The 17,076-nt window shown below is 36.2% G+C and overlaps 1 protein-coding gene across 2 annotated transcripts in view; it reads right to left on the bottom strand.

Annotated features, from left to right (window-relative positions):
• The window catches only part of CSMD1 (CUB and Sushi multiple domains 1), a 1,153,012-nt gene that overhangs the window by 83,312 nt on the left and 1,052,624 nt on the right, over positions 1-17,076 (bottom strand). For both annotated transcript variants that reach the window (XM_062626215.1, XM_062626216.1), the window contains exons 48-49: positions 13,396-13,542; positions 5,427-5,615 (exon numbers count right to left, since the gene is read on the bottom strand). In XM_062626215.1, coding sequence (XP_062482199.1) covers positions 5,427-5,615; positions 13,396-13,542 — 336 coding nt within the window. The remainder of the gene's footprint in view (positions 1-5,426; positions 5,616-13,395; positions 13,543-17,076) is intronic.

The raw sequence follows: 17,076 nt of genomic DNA, 5'->3' as shown, positions 1-17,076 counted from the left end.
GTTAAAGAATGGTATCAGAAAATCTTCTGATTTGAAGAACTGTCAACATGCTTCTTAGGTCAATGATTAGATGAGATGGCCAGGTTCCATCTGGGACATGTGCATTCATCATGTGAAAAGTATGTAACATTAATTGTCTCTATTTTCTTGCACAGCAGAAAAAATATACTTCTTTCAAACAACAGGCAATCAATACAAGTATAAAGCCTTTTACTGCCTAGAAACTGGGATGCAGTTTCAGTTGCTCTTAAATGTTCCACATGTGCTACTGGAATTTATTTCTTACCAAAACCAGTAAATTTAAAGTTTATGGGTATACCATTAAGACAGATTTAAAGCACGCAAATTCACTGTATACACAAAAGACGTTGTAGTTTGAATTACAGTCAGACATTGAGTTTATTTCCATAAAACTGGAAAATCCCTACATTTGATGCAAAAGCATTTGTCATTTAGTAACCTGCTTCTGGCACTGAACATAGCGCTGAGAAAAGCATTTAAATACCCTAAACTTAAAGGTAGCAACAGAGAAGTCACTAAAAGTGGGCTTCGTAACACATAACTAACATAACATGCTGAGTGGCTGTTGTGTTTTAACCACAGCCATCGACTCTCCCTCACCCCTGTCACCCTGATGGGATGGGGAGGAGAACTGGAAAAAGGTAAAATGTGTGGGCTGACATAAGGACAGTTTAATAACTAAAATAACGTAAGTTATTATAACAATAATAGGAAAAAGAGAGAGACATATAAACCCCAATAAACACAAGTGATGCACAATACAATTGGTCATCACCTCCTGATTGATATCCAGCCTGACCCGAGCAGTGACTGATCCCTTTCAGGTAACTCCCCCCAGTTTATATACTTGGCATGATGTACTGTGGTACGGAATACCCCTTTGGCTGCTTTGGGTCAGGTGTCCTGTCTCTGCATCTTCCTGGTTTCTTGTGCCCCTCCTCATTGGCAAAGCATGAGAGACTGAAAAGTCCTTAATCTGGGTAAGCACTGCTTCACAACAACTAAAACATTGGTGTGTTACCAGCATTGCTCTCAGCCAAAAGCCAAAACTCAGCACTGCACCAGCTACTAGGAACAAAATTAACTCTATCCCAGCCAAAACCAGAACAGCAGGTTTTATCTATGATATCCAGTCAGAAACACTAGGGAGAGCAACGCCACAGAAATCCTAATTGTCATAGAATCATAGAATAGTTAGGGTTGGAAAGGACCTTAAGATCATCTAGTTCCAACCCCCTGCCATGGGCAGGGATGCCACATGCTAGACCATGCTGCTCAAGGCTCTGTCCAGCCTGGCCTTGAATACTGCCAGGGATGGAGCATTTACCACTTCTTTGGGCAACCTGTTCCAGTGCCTCACCACCCTCACAGTATTCTCTTAACTTGGTTACATACAGAAATAACAAAGAAAAAGAAAACAGGGCTGTGGATGTAGAAACCAGTTATGAATGGTCATTTGGTCTATTTTCCTATCACAAGCCAAAACTGACCAATGTTCTTGAAAGACCTCCAATGATGAAAATTCCATGCTCTCCACAGGCAATCTATTCCAATGTTTCTCCATGAAAAAAGAACAAAAAATAAAGTCAAACTAAAGATCCTATAGAAATAAACTTAGCTGTAACTCCTCTATCTAGAAAGGACATAGATAATTACTTCATTCCTCTTTGGAGCTATCTTATATTAAGAAATTGTTAGCAGGTTTTCCCTCAAAGTCCTTTTTTTTCAGTCAAAAGTACTATATTTCTCTTACTGTTTTCTATCTTGAAATATGATCATATGTTTAGAATACATTCTAAAAGGAAACTGGGATTTGGAACTCCTGAACTGTGATACTTACCTCGCATTTTGATTTTAAGGCTTGGTGCCAAGAGGGAAATTTTTTGCATAATAACATTTGTCAAAAAGGTAAAACACACCAAATAGCTCATTTTATGAAAAAGCAGTTTGGTGGTCCCAGACTCATGGCTCTTATACAAGCTACAAATGGATATTTTTAAGCCTGCTAAATAAATTTCATCTGTTTTCTACCGTAAGGCAGACACAGTATGCAGTTATGGTCCTGGAATAAGCTTTGTCTCCAGATACCTGCAACCCAGTACTCCTGATCTATATTGACCCTGACAACTGTCTTAGTTTTTTCTAGTTTTTTGCAAGCTTTTCTTGCAAACATTTTCTCCTATTTTGTCATCTATTCATCCCTGAGCCTCAGCCTTCTTTTCTTAACTCACTCCCCACTTGGGCATCCAGTTACAAACTAAGCAGTGGTTAAGGTGACGTATGTGGTTGCCAGAGTCATTACTGGCACCTATTTCCTCTCACCAGCTATCTACTGCTGTTGTTTAAGAATTGCTGTTTTCTCTGCCTACTTTCTCTGCATACTTTGAATGTAGTGTGACTAATGTTTCTCTCTTTCCTTCACAAATGAAAACCAGTAAGTTCTAATTTCCTAGATAGGAGTGAAATTCTTTATACATCATCCAGGACATTATTACATGCATTTGCACTGAGAAGGCTGAAAAATATCTTCTGACCCTTCAGATCAATCTCTATTAAATATGTGCTCATATTAAAATTGTAATTGTTATATTAAATATGCAAAATCACTCCCCTTTTCTAATAATAAAATCAAATTTGATTTCAAACATTGATTCTGATATAGTCATCAATTACAAATATAATGCTGCAGAACTGCTTTTATAGAAATTTTAGACTTAATCAAAAGCATTTTCATTTGTAAACAACATACAATGAAATCCATGAACTGGACCAGATGTCTAATTTTAATTAATTTTCAAAGAGAATGTATGTATTTTGATAACAGATACTAAATAAGTTTAGAAACATGCTTTCCATTTCAGAGTTTATTGAAAAATAAATGCTCCATCCAGACACAGAGGTTGGAATAATCGTGTCAGAGTTGTAAAGTGATATATTAAAATTGAGGAATCCTAAATCAATAAGAAACTTCTAGTACAGTATAAACTCTTCCTATCTCCCAAATACATTTTTCCCCTACTGCTAACAGATATCTACATGCCCACAGCCACATATATTACTGAAATTATAAATATATCTTAAAGAAAAAATTTATTTCTTCAACATTCTGATAAAATAATAAGAGACACAATGTCTGAAATATTTTATGATTTTGAGTCTCCTTAATTTTCTTCAAAATGTATCACTTTCTGCAACTCTTTGCCCTCTGGTTATCCACGATCAAGTTTTGGGACCTCATGTCAAGTCCTGCACACACCTATACATTTTTCCTCTCACTTTCTGTGATTTGTTACATTCTGCCCTTAAAATTGGGGACTTTTTTTAAAAAATGTTCAAAGAAGTGTTCTCTGATTATTCAGATTTTTTCACACACCTCATTATGTTTAGGTATTGTGTCAAAGTTAGAATGGCAAATTGGTAATCCTTTCTCTGCGTTAGGTATTAACAATAAATATAAGACTTAGAAATGTAAAAGAAAAGCACCTAAAAATTAGACTATTCTAAAAAAAAAAAGGCGAGAAGCTAAGAAAATAAAGGACTGCACTATTTTTATAATAATTCTAAAGCAATGGAATATCATATTTTCATCATACAGATATCTGCTGTTTGGTCACACAAGAGTGATAATAGTAGTAGCAGGTTACTATAGTCTGGATGGATAAACAGTCAAAAGATAAAGGTTAAATTTACATATAGTTCCTAACAGCTGAGGAATCATGAGATCTTAAATTCTGCTGAAAAGTATGATACAGGGGGTCCTAAAGTTTATGGCACCAAGTCCTCAGGGCACCTCAAATGACTAGACTTCTGTGTTAAAGCAAATTAATCAGAACTTGAGCTCACACACAAATGCTTGAATTTACTCTAACAGAATAGCATCCTCCACTTTCCCATCTTTTCCAATCTTCTTGCCAAGCTGTAGGACACATCATCATTTCGGGTTCTTTAGTGCTAGTGCAAAGTGTCTGGGAGCTTGCAGTTCCTATGCCAGCACCAGAAACTGCACCTAAAATGTACTTTTAGTCCAAAAGCAACACTTGCCCCTAAACTTACATTGCACCCAGATCATGCACAGATTCTCACATAATTTGGTGACCTTTAGGAAAGTCAAGCAGCATCATGGCATATGGGATTATAAGACATCCTGGAGCCTGGAAACATAGATACACAGAACCTGCTTATGGCACACTGGCAGCCTGAGCTTCTCCCTGTACTAGTAGGGGTGTAGACACATGGCCCATACAGGCAGAAAACACTCAGCCTGAAAAAGTACTTCACTACCAAATTAGTCTGTATAAAAGATATGAACTGTACTTCAAATTCTTCAGCTGTAGCCAAATTCCAGCAGTTCTTTACTTTTCCTGCAAATAACCAACCCTCAACAAAATAGCGAGCATCATGCCAAATTTCAGTTGGCCTTTTTTTGTTGTTTTTGGTTTGTTTTTTTTTTAAATATACAAAATAGAACTTCTGTCTTAGATTGTTTTTGGAAATATCTGAATCATCCTTGATGAAGCCTTAAGCAAAATACTTTTCCTGAAGAAGACATGAACCACTGCTATAATGCCTTACAAAGTTAGGAATAACTAATCAGAGGTTTTAATCAAGAAAGTTCCAACAAATGTTAAGGATGAATGTTACTACCATTTCTTCCTATAAGCAAAGCAGACTAGAAGCAGACAGAAATGAAGCCATATTAGAATTAGCTATATAGGATATTGACAGAATTTGCAGTCTTTCCCCTCTCCCACACATTCCTGCTCTGGTCTAAGGTACACCTTTGTCTCTACTAACTGTTTAGCAAATAATGTGTGAAAAAGCATTTCTAACTAAAACCAACCATGTTTAACTGCTTTGTACTACTTCATGTTACTCCTCTGTATTTTGTGTGTGGCTTTTGGTACAGGGGAAATTATAAACATTTGACAAATAGTAACTACTTTTAACAGATGCTAAATGCTAGATGCTGAAGTAGACCCTGCTTAATTCCAGAATACACAAAAAAATAAGAAGTTACAATTTTTGTCATTAAAGTACTGCTTATGAAGCTATTTTCTAAATCAAATTAATGCCTCAAGACTACTAAATTTTTATAAAGTGTTTTGTAATACAACAGTAGCATGAAATGTAGTATGAAAAGTGGACTATTTAGAGATATGGATTTTACTAAATAAGAAAGTACCAAAACCATTTTTCATTTGGTCTGTATTTTACTGCATTAATCTACTTAATACTTCAGCTCTGCACACATTAAATACACAGGTCAATATGTATTTGAATAAAATCATGATGACAATATGTCTCTTGGCATACAGCAATGTTTGGCAATGCTGTACCTTTGTTTTGTAAAATATTATTTGCAATGAAATTATAGAAGCATATGCAAAAAGAAAACATTATCTTACCTCGGCAGATCGGCACAGGGGAATCCCACTGATACATGCCATTTTGGTGACGCCTACATGTTGCATTATTGTGACCAATCATTCTATACCCAGGTTTACAGTAATAGCGAACTTTACTTCCAGCGCGACCACCTGTTTTATTTACAATTCCACCATTCCTCAAGATAGGATTTAAGCTGCAATAGGGAGCTGAATGCCAAAAGAAAGGACATTATTAAAAACACATAGAACACAATGTACACAGTTCATGTTGTTTATGTTTAGACTCTGAATACCATTAAAATTAGTACAGAATCTGTCACATTACTTTTGGAACCCTCAGTGAAGATTTGAAATACTTAGGCAGAAATATCATAAAGTTCAAAACCAAAGTTTATAATCTCAAACCATTTTATGTCACTGTACATGAAGAAGCTGCAATCATGAAACATGCAGATGGCTCAGTAAGTTTATTCATACTTAGCAAAAAAATTTGCTAAATTTGTAAATATAAAATTGTTCTCTGAGCTACACATTACATAAAACTATTTATGAACAGTTTTATTAAAATAATTCAGTGCACTTAGAAACCTAAACAAAACATTAAACACTTTGCCAAATATGTCAAAAAATTGCAAGACAAAGCACAATAGACTGATTCATCGGATGCATTTTTTTTCAGATTAAAATTTGTAATATTTTATGTTCAGGTTCCCCCAAAGATATCGCAGTAATTGTATTAATTTGGTAGGAAAAGCATGTAACTTCAGTGAGTGCATCTTATTAAAAGCTGAATTTGCACTATATCTCAAATAAGATAGAATGCACTTCAGTTTTGAAATGAAAATACAAACAACAAAATGAAGCCATTGATCCTAAGGAGCCATGGAAGCATGAATGTAGCACCAGGGAAAGAATTAGATAGTGGAAAGCGTGTGGAAAGAATTAGATAGTGGAAACCCATGCTGTGTTTTTGTATAGTAGCTTTTATGCCTTTTTATTCTTTTTTTCTCCTATAACCATTTAATCTGGACTATTAATTCTTATATTAAACTGCTAACATCTCAGTTATACTAACAGTAAATTCTTGGCTACACATAAGAAGTGTACTTTTTTTTTTACCCATAAGAAGATTTTGACCATAACAGGTTGTAATTTGTGTTCTGATTACCAGGGAATTTATTGCCTTTTTTTTTTTTTTCTGAGGTTAATTCAACAATACATAGTATATCTGAGAACCTCAAAAGAGAACAGTTTTAAGATGGCATAAAAAATGGCACACTCAGGCTACAAAATTATACAGAATGATGTCAAAATACTGAAAAATTCCTTGGAGCCACAGGGGAAATCTATCAGTCATAATTGCTGCTTATGTTGTAACAGTCAACAATGCCCAGAGTTCAAAGGAATAGTTTGATCTCTGTAATGAACTAAATGATGTTCAGGAAAAAAAACTGAAATAAATAAATAAACAAACCCAGTGTAAAAGCCCTACCAGAGGGCACAGTATTTTTGTGCAGCAAAGGCAGCAAAATACAAATAAAAAAGGCTGATTCTCAAACAATTTATTATGTCTAAACTACACTTAGCATGAAAAGAAGAAAAGCACTTCAAGCAAATTATCTAAAACTCTGAAGATGGATTTTTGCTTTATAACTCTAGAAGACACTAACACCTGCTGAGATAGTAAAGGGATATTGATAAGACTCCATACAATTCCCTTGTTAATCTACAGTTTAAAGAACAGTTTAAAAATTAGTAAACTGAACTCCGTTTAGAGTCCAGGATAAAATATGCACAACATCTCCTAGGATCAGGAATAGATAAATTAACTGAAGAGCCACAAACAAAGCAATTAAATAAAAATGTCAGAAGGTCTGGAGTGTAAGCAAGTGATTGAAGAATGTCAGACTCAAAACTGCAACCACTGTCTAGAGCTGAAAACTACAGTTGAGTGAAAATTCTGGACTTAAGCAGGAACCTCTACAGTGTGTTCATAAAATATTGCAGCCTCATATCAAGGACCACTGCGATAAAATGCTGGTTTTCTCCCAGCCAGTTTCTGAGACGGAATCTGCCCTGGAACTTTATGACACTTAGCTAATATAGGTGCAATGACACAGGAGTGCTCTCATCTAGGAATGTCAGTGTTTTACCACAAAATGTGATAAACTATGAAGCCCTTCCACTGACTGAAGTAGCTTTACTTTTACAGATTTAATTTACTTTCCCAAATGACACAGCATCCACATTCTTTCAAGGCCTCTTAAGCACCAGAGTTTTTTGCAAGGTAACATACTGAACATTTTCAGCTCACTTGTAATCACAACAACCATTTGTCACTTGCAACTGAAGACCAACAGGGTAATAACTGCCTAGCTAAATTACCTATCACTAGTCAACTGATGTGTGGACAGCAGCACAGATAAACACTGATTTTTCACTTGCAGGACCATACTCTTCCTTTCACAAAGCATATTCTCTTAACAGCTGAAACATTTAAACATTAATGCTGAGTTATTTTTACTGTTTGAGGTACTCTAAGAGAAACTCAATTAAATAACTCCCAATTCCAAATGAAAATTCTTTGAAACTGGATGTCTAAACCTCCGAGATGATTTTGTAATACAGTCCTACATTGAATAATATGTTTTCTCTAAGGATTTATTTCAGCAAATGACTTAATTTCCCCACAGTCTTTGATCAACAGTCCAAAAACTTAAATGAAGAAGATACAACTATTCACTGAAACAGTCCTGTTTGAAATTACAAATAAACAAAAAACCTTTCTTTCAGATCCCATGTTGGCTTTGTTTTGCTTATATGCTAGATTTTTTGTTGACAGATAAAACATTACAGCCCCGTCCACTGCTTCCTTTCAACTTTCCCTTTTGGATACTTGTCTTGACCATCATACTACCAGGGGATCTTATGTCCTTTGTTCTGCTATTCTTTAAATATCCAATGAGACAGAGATTTAATATCATTCTCACTTTATACATTCTCACTTTATGGGTAAGAAATCAGATACTGGCTTAAGCAATTAGGAAAGGTCACACAAGAAAACTAAACATACCTCTTCTGATTACCACAACATTTTCTTAATTAATGGACCATCCATTCCGTATGTTATTTTTTCCTTTATAATATACACAGTCACAAAGGAGAACAATGCTCAACCAAGCAATAGCAAAAGGTCAGGCTGTCATTCTTTTTCTTTTTTTTTTTTTCAGATTATTTTTAAATCTAACAAGTAAACAGCACAAACACAGCAAGATAAATTTGCAAAGGTGTACTCCCTCTTCAGTGATATAATTGTGAATATCTGCCTCATCAAAAAGTAAATATCTGACTAAATAATCTATTTATAGCACAGATGTTCTTACTGATGGATGAACATTTGTAAATGATCCTGCTTATATTTCTTGTGATTCAAAGTACTGTAGAAACCTCCACTGCATGATTTTCCTGCTGTATTTACTACAGCAAATCACCACCTAAGGTTAGGAACCACAGAACTTCCTCATATGATTCCCTTGTCACTTCAAAACAGCTGCTGGAAAATATAAAGACAAAACCAAATCAACCAATAGACTTTTCTTTTAATTTGAAATACACAGGAAATAGTAACAGTTCTTTCACAGGTAAAAAGCTTAAAAACAACATGAAATAAATGGTGAAGCTTCTTGCAACAACAGATGAGGTTACAAGAGCAGAATAAAGGTGTAGTGGGTTGACCCTGGCTGGACACCAGGTACCCACCAAAGCTGCTCTATCACTCCCACTCCTCAGCTGGACAGGGGAGAGAAAATATAACAAAAGGCTGGTGGGTCAAGATAAAGACAGGGACAGATCATTCACTGTTACCATCATGAGCCAGACTCAACTTGGAGAAAATTAATTTATTACCAATCAAAATAGAGTAGGACAATGAGAAAACAAAACCAAATCTTCAAACACCTTCCCTCCATTCCTTCCTTCCTGGGTGTGCTCGTTTTTGCTGGGATTGAGTTAATTTTCTTCATAATATGTATTATGGGTCTGTGTTTTGGATTTGTGCTGGAAAGAGTGTTGATCATACAGGGATGCTTTCAGTATTGAAGAGCTGCGCTTACAAAGAGTTGAGGCCTTTTCTGCTTCTTGCAACACCCCACCAGCAAGTAGGCTGGGAGTGGGCAAGAAGTTAGCAGGGGACACAGCTCACAGGAGCCACCCCTGTAGTCCCCCCCACTACAAAAACCTTGCCATGCAATCCAAATACATAACGTAAGAGAGATCTATGGTGTTTTTTTCATATATATATTGGCAATTCCTTTGGCAGGCAATTACAAATTAGCTAACCACTTGCCTTATTTACTCTGGAATGATGTTGTGGTTTAAAACCAGGCAGAGGGCTCGTTCACTCACTCCCCCCCCCCCGCTTCTTGCTCTCCCCCTACTCCCGGAGGGAAGGAGAGGAGAATCGAAACGAATGAATGCAACTCCCACGGGTTGAGATAAGAACAGTTTAGTAACTAAGGTATAACACAAATCACTACTGCTACCACCAATAATAACAATGATAAAGGAAGTAACAAAGGAAAAGAATACAACATCTCACCACCAGCTGACCGATAACTCGCCCCCCCAGCCCGACCAAGCTCTGACCGATGCCTTCTCCAACCCCGCAGTCCCAGCCCTTCCGGGTAACTCTCAGTTACACCCTGGGCATGACGTGCTGTGGTATGGAATACCTCTTTGGTCAGTTTGGGTCAGGTGTCCTGTCTCTGCTTCATCTCGGCTTCCCCTCCTCCCTGGCAGAGCATGAGGCTCACAAAGTCCTTGGCCAAACCAAAACATCATTGTTATCAGCTCTGTTCCCCAGACGAAAGTCAAAACACTGCACTGCACCAGCTACCAAGGAGGAGAAAAATGACTGCTACTGCTGAACCCAGGACACATGACTAACCAAAAGTTAAACAAAAATGTTATAAAGGTAATATAACTTGCAAATTAGGAAGCTAAGTACCCCTCTGCTTCCCAAATCACTATGCCTCTTTCATGCATGCCAAGTAATGAGGTGCACTTTCATTCCTTCCACCACTACTGAAAAAAACCCAACCCATCCATCTTTTCTTTGTTATGCTTTTATATTAGCTTGCTTGGGTTGGAATGTGCATGCAAGGTTACAAATTACTGAGAAAGAATAAAGTTCATGCAGGTATCTTTCAAAGCAATTTCAAACTTTCATCTCTACAGAGTGATTTTCTTAGTCTGAGCTCAGGAAGTTCCACTTTCTGCACTTGCACATCTTCCCTATTTGAAATAAACTGCACAGTTTGGTGGAATCAAGATGCACTGGGATGTCAAGTTCAAGCATATAAAAACTCAAGCAAGCATTGCACTACAAAACAACAAGCAAGTATTTCAGAACACAGTACCTTCTCTTGTATTTTTTTGGCATCCATTTTAATGATTTTATCATACTACATATCTTTCAAAGAAAAAAAGAATTACTTGCCTAGAGCTGCAAGGAATTTTAACCGATGCTTCTCCTCCTAGTTTCACTATGCTATACAGATCCTCTCTAGATTAAGGAAGAGATCATTTAATATCTAGGTGTTTGTGCAGTTAGGAAATCTATTATTTAGATAAAAATCATGCTAGTGCCTCTATAGTAAGTCAAAGCCCTTAAAAGAATATCCCTCTGCTGTAAAGTTATAGATCTTTTCTTCTAAGATTTACCAAAAAGGCTAAACCAGAAGATAGAAAATATACAAATAACATTAGAAAAATTACCTACACAAGTAAGGGTTTATGCTCAAGAAAATATTAAGCATTCCTGTGAAAGCTTATAGCCTTTTTAAAAGTGAAGAAAATTTGTATCCACAAATGAAACCTAGTTATGACAAAACTAAAACTTGCAAATTTTTGTGCACAGGCATTGCTGGAGAAGGGGAGGGCTGTGGAAGGGCAGTAATTCATTCCAATAGGTTCTTCATTATGAGGAAGGCTGCTGGCCCAGTCACAGCTGCTATGGTATCAATAGCCTTTTGGGGATCTTGTCTTTTTCCTACTTTTGTGATGTTGCTTTCTCTCATTAAGATTCAAATCTGATTGTTTATGCTCCCACTCACTGTTACTCTTCTTTCATGCTGATTATTTCCATTGAATCTCATGTAAAATGTACATAGGTTTTAGAGAGAAATGCAGGCACTGACTGTTAGTGAAGCGGAAAAAAGGAAAACAGCTGTTTTTTCCTAAAACATAGCCATAAGGACTGCATGTAACCCTCTAGTCCCTCCATTTAATTATTAGTTGTATCTAGTGCCATAATAATTGAAGAATTGAGGCTAGCAATTAGATGATAGACTTTTTCACTACTGAAAAACATGTTCTGCATACCCGCAAAGGTGTGAAATAATTTCTCATTACTCAGTCATGGAATCAGCTAGGTTGGAAAAGACCTTTAAGATCATCATTACCCCGGGACTGCCAACACCACCACTAAAACATGTCACTGAGGGCCTCATCTACATGTTTTTTTAACACCTCCAGGGATGGTGATTCAACCACTTCCCTAGGAAATCTGTTCCAAAACCTGATCACCCTCTCAGTGAAGAATTTTTTCTTAATATCCAATCTAAACCTCCCCTGGCACAGCTCAAGTCCATTACTTTGTATCCTCTCACTTGCTACTTGGGAGAAGAGACTCACCCATCAGGCCCCATAGACTTGTACATGTCTAAGTGGAGCAGGAAGTTGCTAACTATTTCTTCCTGAATTATGGGGACTTCAATCAGATCCACATCTCTGCTATCCAACTCAGGGAACTGGGTACCCTGAGGATGGCTGGTGTGACTATTAAAGACTGAGGCAAAGGTAGCATTAAGTACCTCAGTGTTTTCCTCCTCAGTCACTAGGCTTCTCTCAGTAGAGGATGGAGGTTCTCCTTGGCCCTCTTTGCATTGCTAATATATTTGTAAAAATACTTTTTCGACAGTGGCCAGATTTAGTTCTCCTTAATAATTTGATAATGAAAAATCATCTCCTAAAATCGCATTTAGCATGACTAAATGGGAGATACCTGCTGCGTGATAAAATGTTCTTCCAAAATGTTCTTGGTATTGTTCTCTCTACTTTATTTATATTGACAATTATTAGCCACCAAAATTAGTACACACAACCTTTACATCACTAATCAAGTCGAAACACAGAAAAAGCTAATGCTAACAAAAGAAAGCAATCACCACCTCTCCCATGTACTATTTATATCATGTAAACGATCCCTAGGCCAAGCCTTTTAGGAGCAATGTGTCTGTAGATGTATGTGTGAAAACATCTTAAATAGGCTGCAAACTGAGTAAGGGTCGATATGTCTACACATAGAGTATAATCCATTATTGCAATACTGGTAACTGATTTGTTTTTTTAATAAGGGACATATTTTCTAACACTGTTTAGATAAACTATTTACATATTTTCATGTCACCACAACACTCGGTTCACAGGCAGCCTGTTGAAGAAGTGAGGGGTTTTTTCCCCCCCTTTACATTTATTTGTACATGAAGAAAAGCATAGGAATAAGAGCTGTGAACTGCAGTTCAAGGAAATTGTAAACCTAGTAACTGTGCACTGAATTGCAGGTGGAGTACTAGATACCATTTCAGGATCAAACATCCTCACTCTTGAGTACTTCTGTGTAAATCTAAGGGCTATCCTGCTACATTCAAAAGGCCTTCCTCTAGGTCTGGTAAGATAAGACAGCAGGTTGCAGAAAGAAGTAGTCACTGGAGATGTATTTATCAGGAGATCTTTGGCAAACTGGGGAAAAATAGAGAGTCCAAGTCCTGCACTTACCATGAACTTGTAATAGAATGATTACACATGCTCAAAACGTACATAATAAATTATCTTCAGAGAAACAGACACTATATTACAAGTCCTGATTTGATGCTAAATAGTATACGTAACCCCAAAGTATAATTTAATGGAAATCATTAACAATTACCTGAGTAACGGATCTTGAATCCTTTCTTGCTAGTTGCATGATCAGTTGACCAGCGAAGGTATAGCTGATTCATTTTGCTTGTAAAGTTCAGCTGTCCAGTATGATTTCCACTTAAAGCAACCAGTAAAGGGCTTTGCCCAGAAGAGCCTTCAGAGATGAATAAAGAAACTATTGAAGTTTTAAAGCACTAGAAGTTTAAGTAATCCTCTCCACATTTTTACTCAGCTGTGAATGTGGATATACACAAAAGAATAGCAAATAACCTGACACATCTTTGCCAGTGAAATAATTAACAGATCTCTACTTAAACTTTCAATCCGGTTTTAGATTTTCACTAGAGTGCACAATAAACAGTCATGGTACATACAAACTGAAATATAAACCAGTGAGTGGTTTTGCCATAAACACTGAAAATTTATGGATCTTTTTCCAATTAACTTATATTATTACTTTGAATAAGGTTACGTTTCTACTCCTTCTCCTTTTATATCTATTATTTATTTAAGCTCTTTTCAAACTAGTGAGTGGTAACAAATCTATAGATTATTTGACATTGCACAGCTGTACAATTTTAACCAACATATTACAGAGTGAACAGATTAGATAAAAAACGCTCTGTCAGATGTAAGATAATCACAGTTTCACAGTGGAAACCACATATGTACAAGTGCTATGAATGTATAATACATAATTCATTTGGACTCAATTGTTATATATCTTCACCACAATAAAACTCTAGAAGCACAAATAAGGATTTGGGGTGTAGTTATATAATAAACCAAAATCTATGCAACAGAAAAAAACCACAACTATATATCAAAACAATTTCTGAATGAAACTTTCTAAAACATGAAATAGCATCTTCTTCATTCTTATGAAGGTTATGTTTTTGCCTGAAACCAAGGAGCTGAACTCCTCCCTTTCATATGCTCTCTCTGCCTTTTGCTCCACTTTTTTCAAGTTTCAGAAAACCACTTTCAACCAATATTATCTTGGCCACAGCCGCTCTTTAAATTGAGACGCTGTTTCATTCATTTTTGCTGAGTTTGAGCAGCTGCAGCCTGATCAGCTTTTCTTATGTTGCATGAAAACACACAAAAAAAAATCTGAATCAAATGACACATAAAAATTGAAGACAATTGTTGTCAGCCTTCTCCCCCTCCAGTCCAAGAACTAATAAGTATATTTTCTGCTCTGGACATTTTAAGTACAAAAGGGAGGCTACATATGCCACAGCAAATCATACCTCCCAGTTCTTAGGTATTGTGGTTCAGTCACCACAATGACAACACAACTAAAGCAGCATTACTAAATAAATTCTAAATAATAAACACGTATAGAAAATAAGAAAAAATAAACATAGCTTTAAGCACTGGTTGCTCGGCATGCCCTCATCAAAATGCTTTGTGGCTTGTTTTTCATATTAGGGAGCTAATGTGTGAAGATTGCATTGTAGGATAAATGATGAGGAATGCTGAGGTCAATTCTTATTTTTGCTTGAAAACATGCTTTAGAACATGAAAATTCATTTAGTGTCTTTCTGCCTCTCCCTGGGTTTTGCAAAATTTAGTACAGTTGTTATAGTTCAGAATGTATATGATATATCAAAATTCACAAAAAAAAGGGGGGTAAAAGAGTACAATTACAAATATAAATCTACTTCACACAGGTGAGAATTTTTCCTTAATTAGTGATCATGAAATTTGTTTGCAGTACCACATGCCACAGTACATTTTTTAGCTACTGGGAGATCAGGGGAATGTTGAAATACATTTTAGTTTGTTTTGTTTTTCCTGAAGTTGAGTTTCAGTTTCTGTGCCTTAACTAGAAGGCAGCTCTTCAGATGATGCTCAGGAAAATCAGCAGCATGACTTAGGTGTTGTTGAATCTGATTTTTCCTATTGCTATTTCAGAGTTTGTCTGTAGAGGGAAAAACACTCAGCTTCTGGTGTGTTGACCTGTTATATGATGTTTTCCTGAATATTAGGTAAAAGACATTTTTATCTGTTTTCAACGACAGAATTCTGTTGCTTTATTTCAGGGAGAAAAAAGAAATAGTAAAAGAATATTTGCTGTATTAAATGAAAGCTATTCAGCGTAAGTAGCCTGACTACAGTGTTTTCAAGTTCAAAAGCCTTTAATATTATACTCATGGTACATTATGGCTTCTCTGGTTTTGAACACAGATGGGACTTCCAAAGGGTATGACTGATAAGTGGGAATGGGTAATGGGATTATTGCTCCCAGCTGGCCAGGGTGGCCTCATTGACTGGATGCCAATATTGATGCATCATTCAGCTGCTGAAGCACCATGATTTACAATGCAGTTAGTTAGGTGTAGTCACTATTTTGGATTGCATTCAGAAGCTGTTTCAAAAAGTAATCAGGGACCTGTGCCTTAATAAATACTGATTTGTCTTGTCAATCTTTATACAGTTTCTGCATAAAGTCTGGTGACGTATCTTCACCTGGTGAAAGCAGATCAGTGAAGTTTTATTAATTTAAGTATGCTGGTTTGGACCACACAAACTCCCGGGATACAACACACATTTATTGCAAAATGCAGCAATACAGGGAAATACTTAAGCTAGCTCTGAATGAGTTAGTCTGAGTTATATCCATCACTGTAAACAGTATAGCCACATCAGCATTGACTACTGCCCCAACAAACTCATCATGCTGAGGTGTAGAACTAATTAGCCTAGCAAAGCACACTGCTAATGTGGCCACAGGGACACAAACAAGTATCTCTGCAAGGCACTGCAATGTGTCATATTTAAATATCAACTTGTTGAGAGCTAGCTCAGGAATCTCTACATGGCACTGTATTGAGAGGTCATAAATATGCCATTATCTTCCTCATTTAAGTTTGCTGGTAGGTGGTAGAAAAAATTACTTCAGTAGAGCTGCACTGGAGATAAATTTATAAGAATGCGATTTCACGTCATGAGATGACTGCTTAAAAATGTAGTGACTATGATAAATCTCTCAGTTCTATTATCGATAATCTGGTTTCATATTATTTAAATGCCCAAGAAAGAAAACAAAAATCTTCATCAGGAACATTAGGCAGCTTCAACAGATGTTTGTTGTGTTTTTTTTAAGAAAATAAAGTGATCAGACCACTATAAGAATTCCAGTCATGCTACATAGTCTTAATGTTAAATACAAAATAGAGTGGAGGAAAAGACAGTCTTCAGACATATTTTTTTTCAGACTATTTTGTTCATTAACCTGACATGGGCCAACACACACATTATAAAGAAAGAAAAAATATGCTAACGAAAAATATTGCAGGCTTTTTTTTTCAGAATGCTGTTATTAAAAAGTGAACATCTAATAATTTTAGACATTAAAAAACTAATACTTAAGAAAAATATTCAGAGCAAGATACCTCAACAGATATGATCTTTTAATATTTTTCATGTTATGAAAATCCCACAGTGAATATTAATCAGTTCTATCATAGTTATCATATATTCTTGGTTAATGAGGGAAGATATGATAATGGTCTCCAAATGAACAAAAAATACATTAAAGAACAATCAGGGATTAGTTATTATCATCAATCAATGAGAGCAGGACAAGTGATAATAAGCTTAGAATTCAGTAGAAAATAAGAATAGCCTGTTAATTAAATAGGGCCCTTTGAGAGGTACTGCTATAAGTAACACTCTAGAA

The sequence above is a fragment of the Pezoporus occidentalis genome, unplaced genomic scaffold, assembly GCF_034315485.1.
Source record: "Pezoporus occidentalis ecotype Australia unplaced genomic scaffold, CSIRO_AGI_Poc_V1 ctg29, whole genome shotgun sequence".
NCBI classification, from domain to species: Eukaryota; Metazoa; Chordata; class Aves; order Psittaciformes; family Psittacidae; genus Pezoporus; species Pezoporus occidentalis.
The sequence above is the reverse complement of the archived record's forward strand: the minus strand, read 5'-3'. Positions and strand labels throughout refer to the sequence as shown.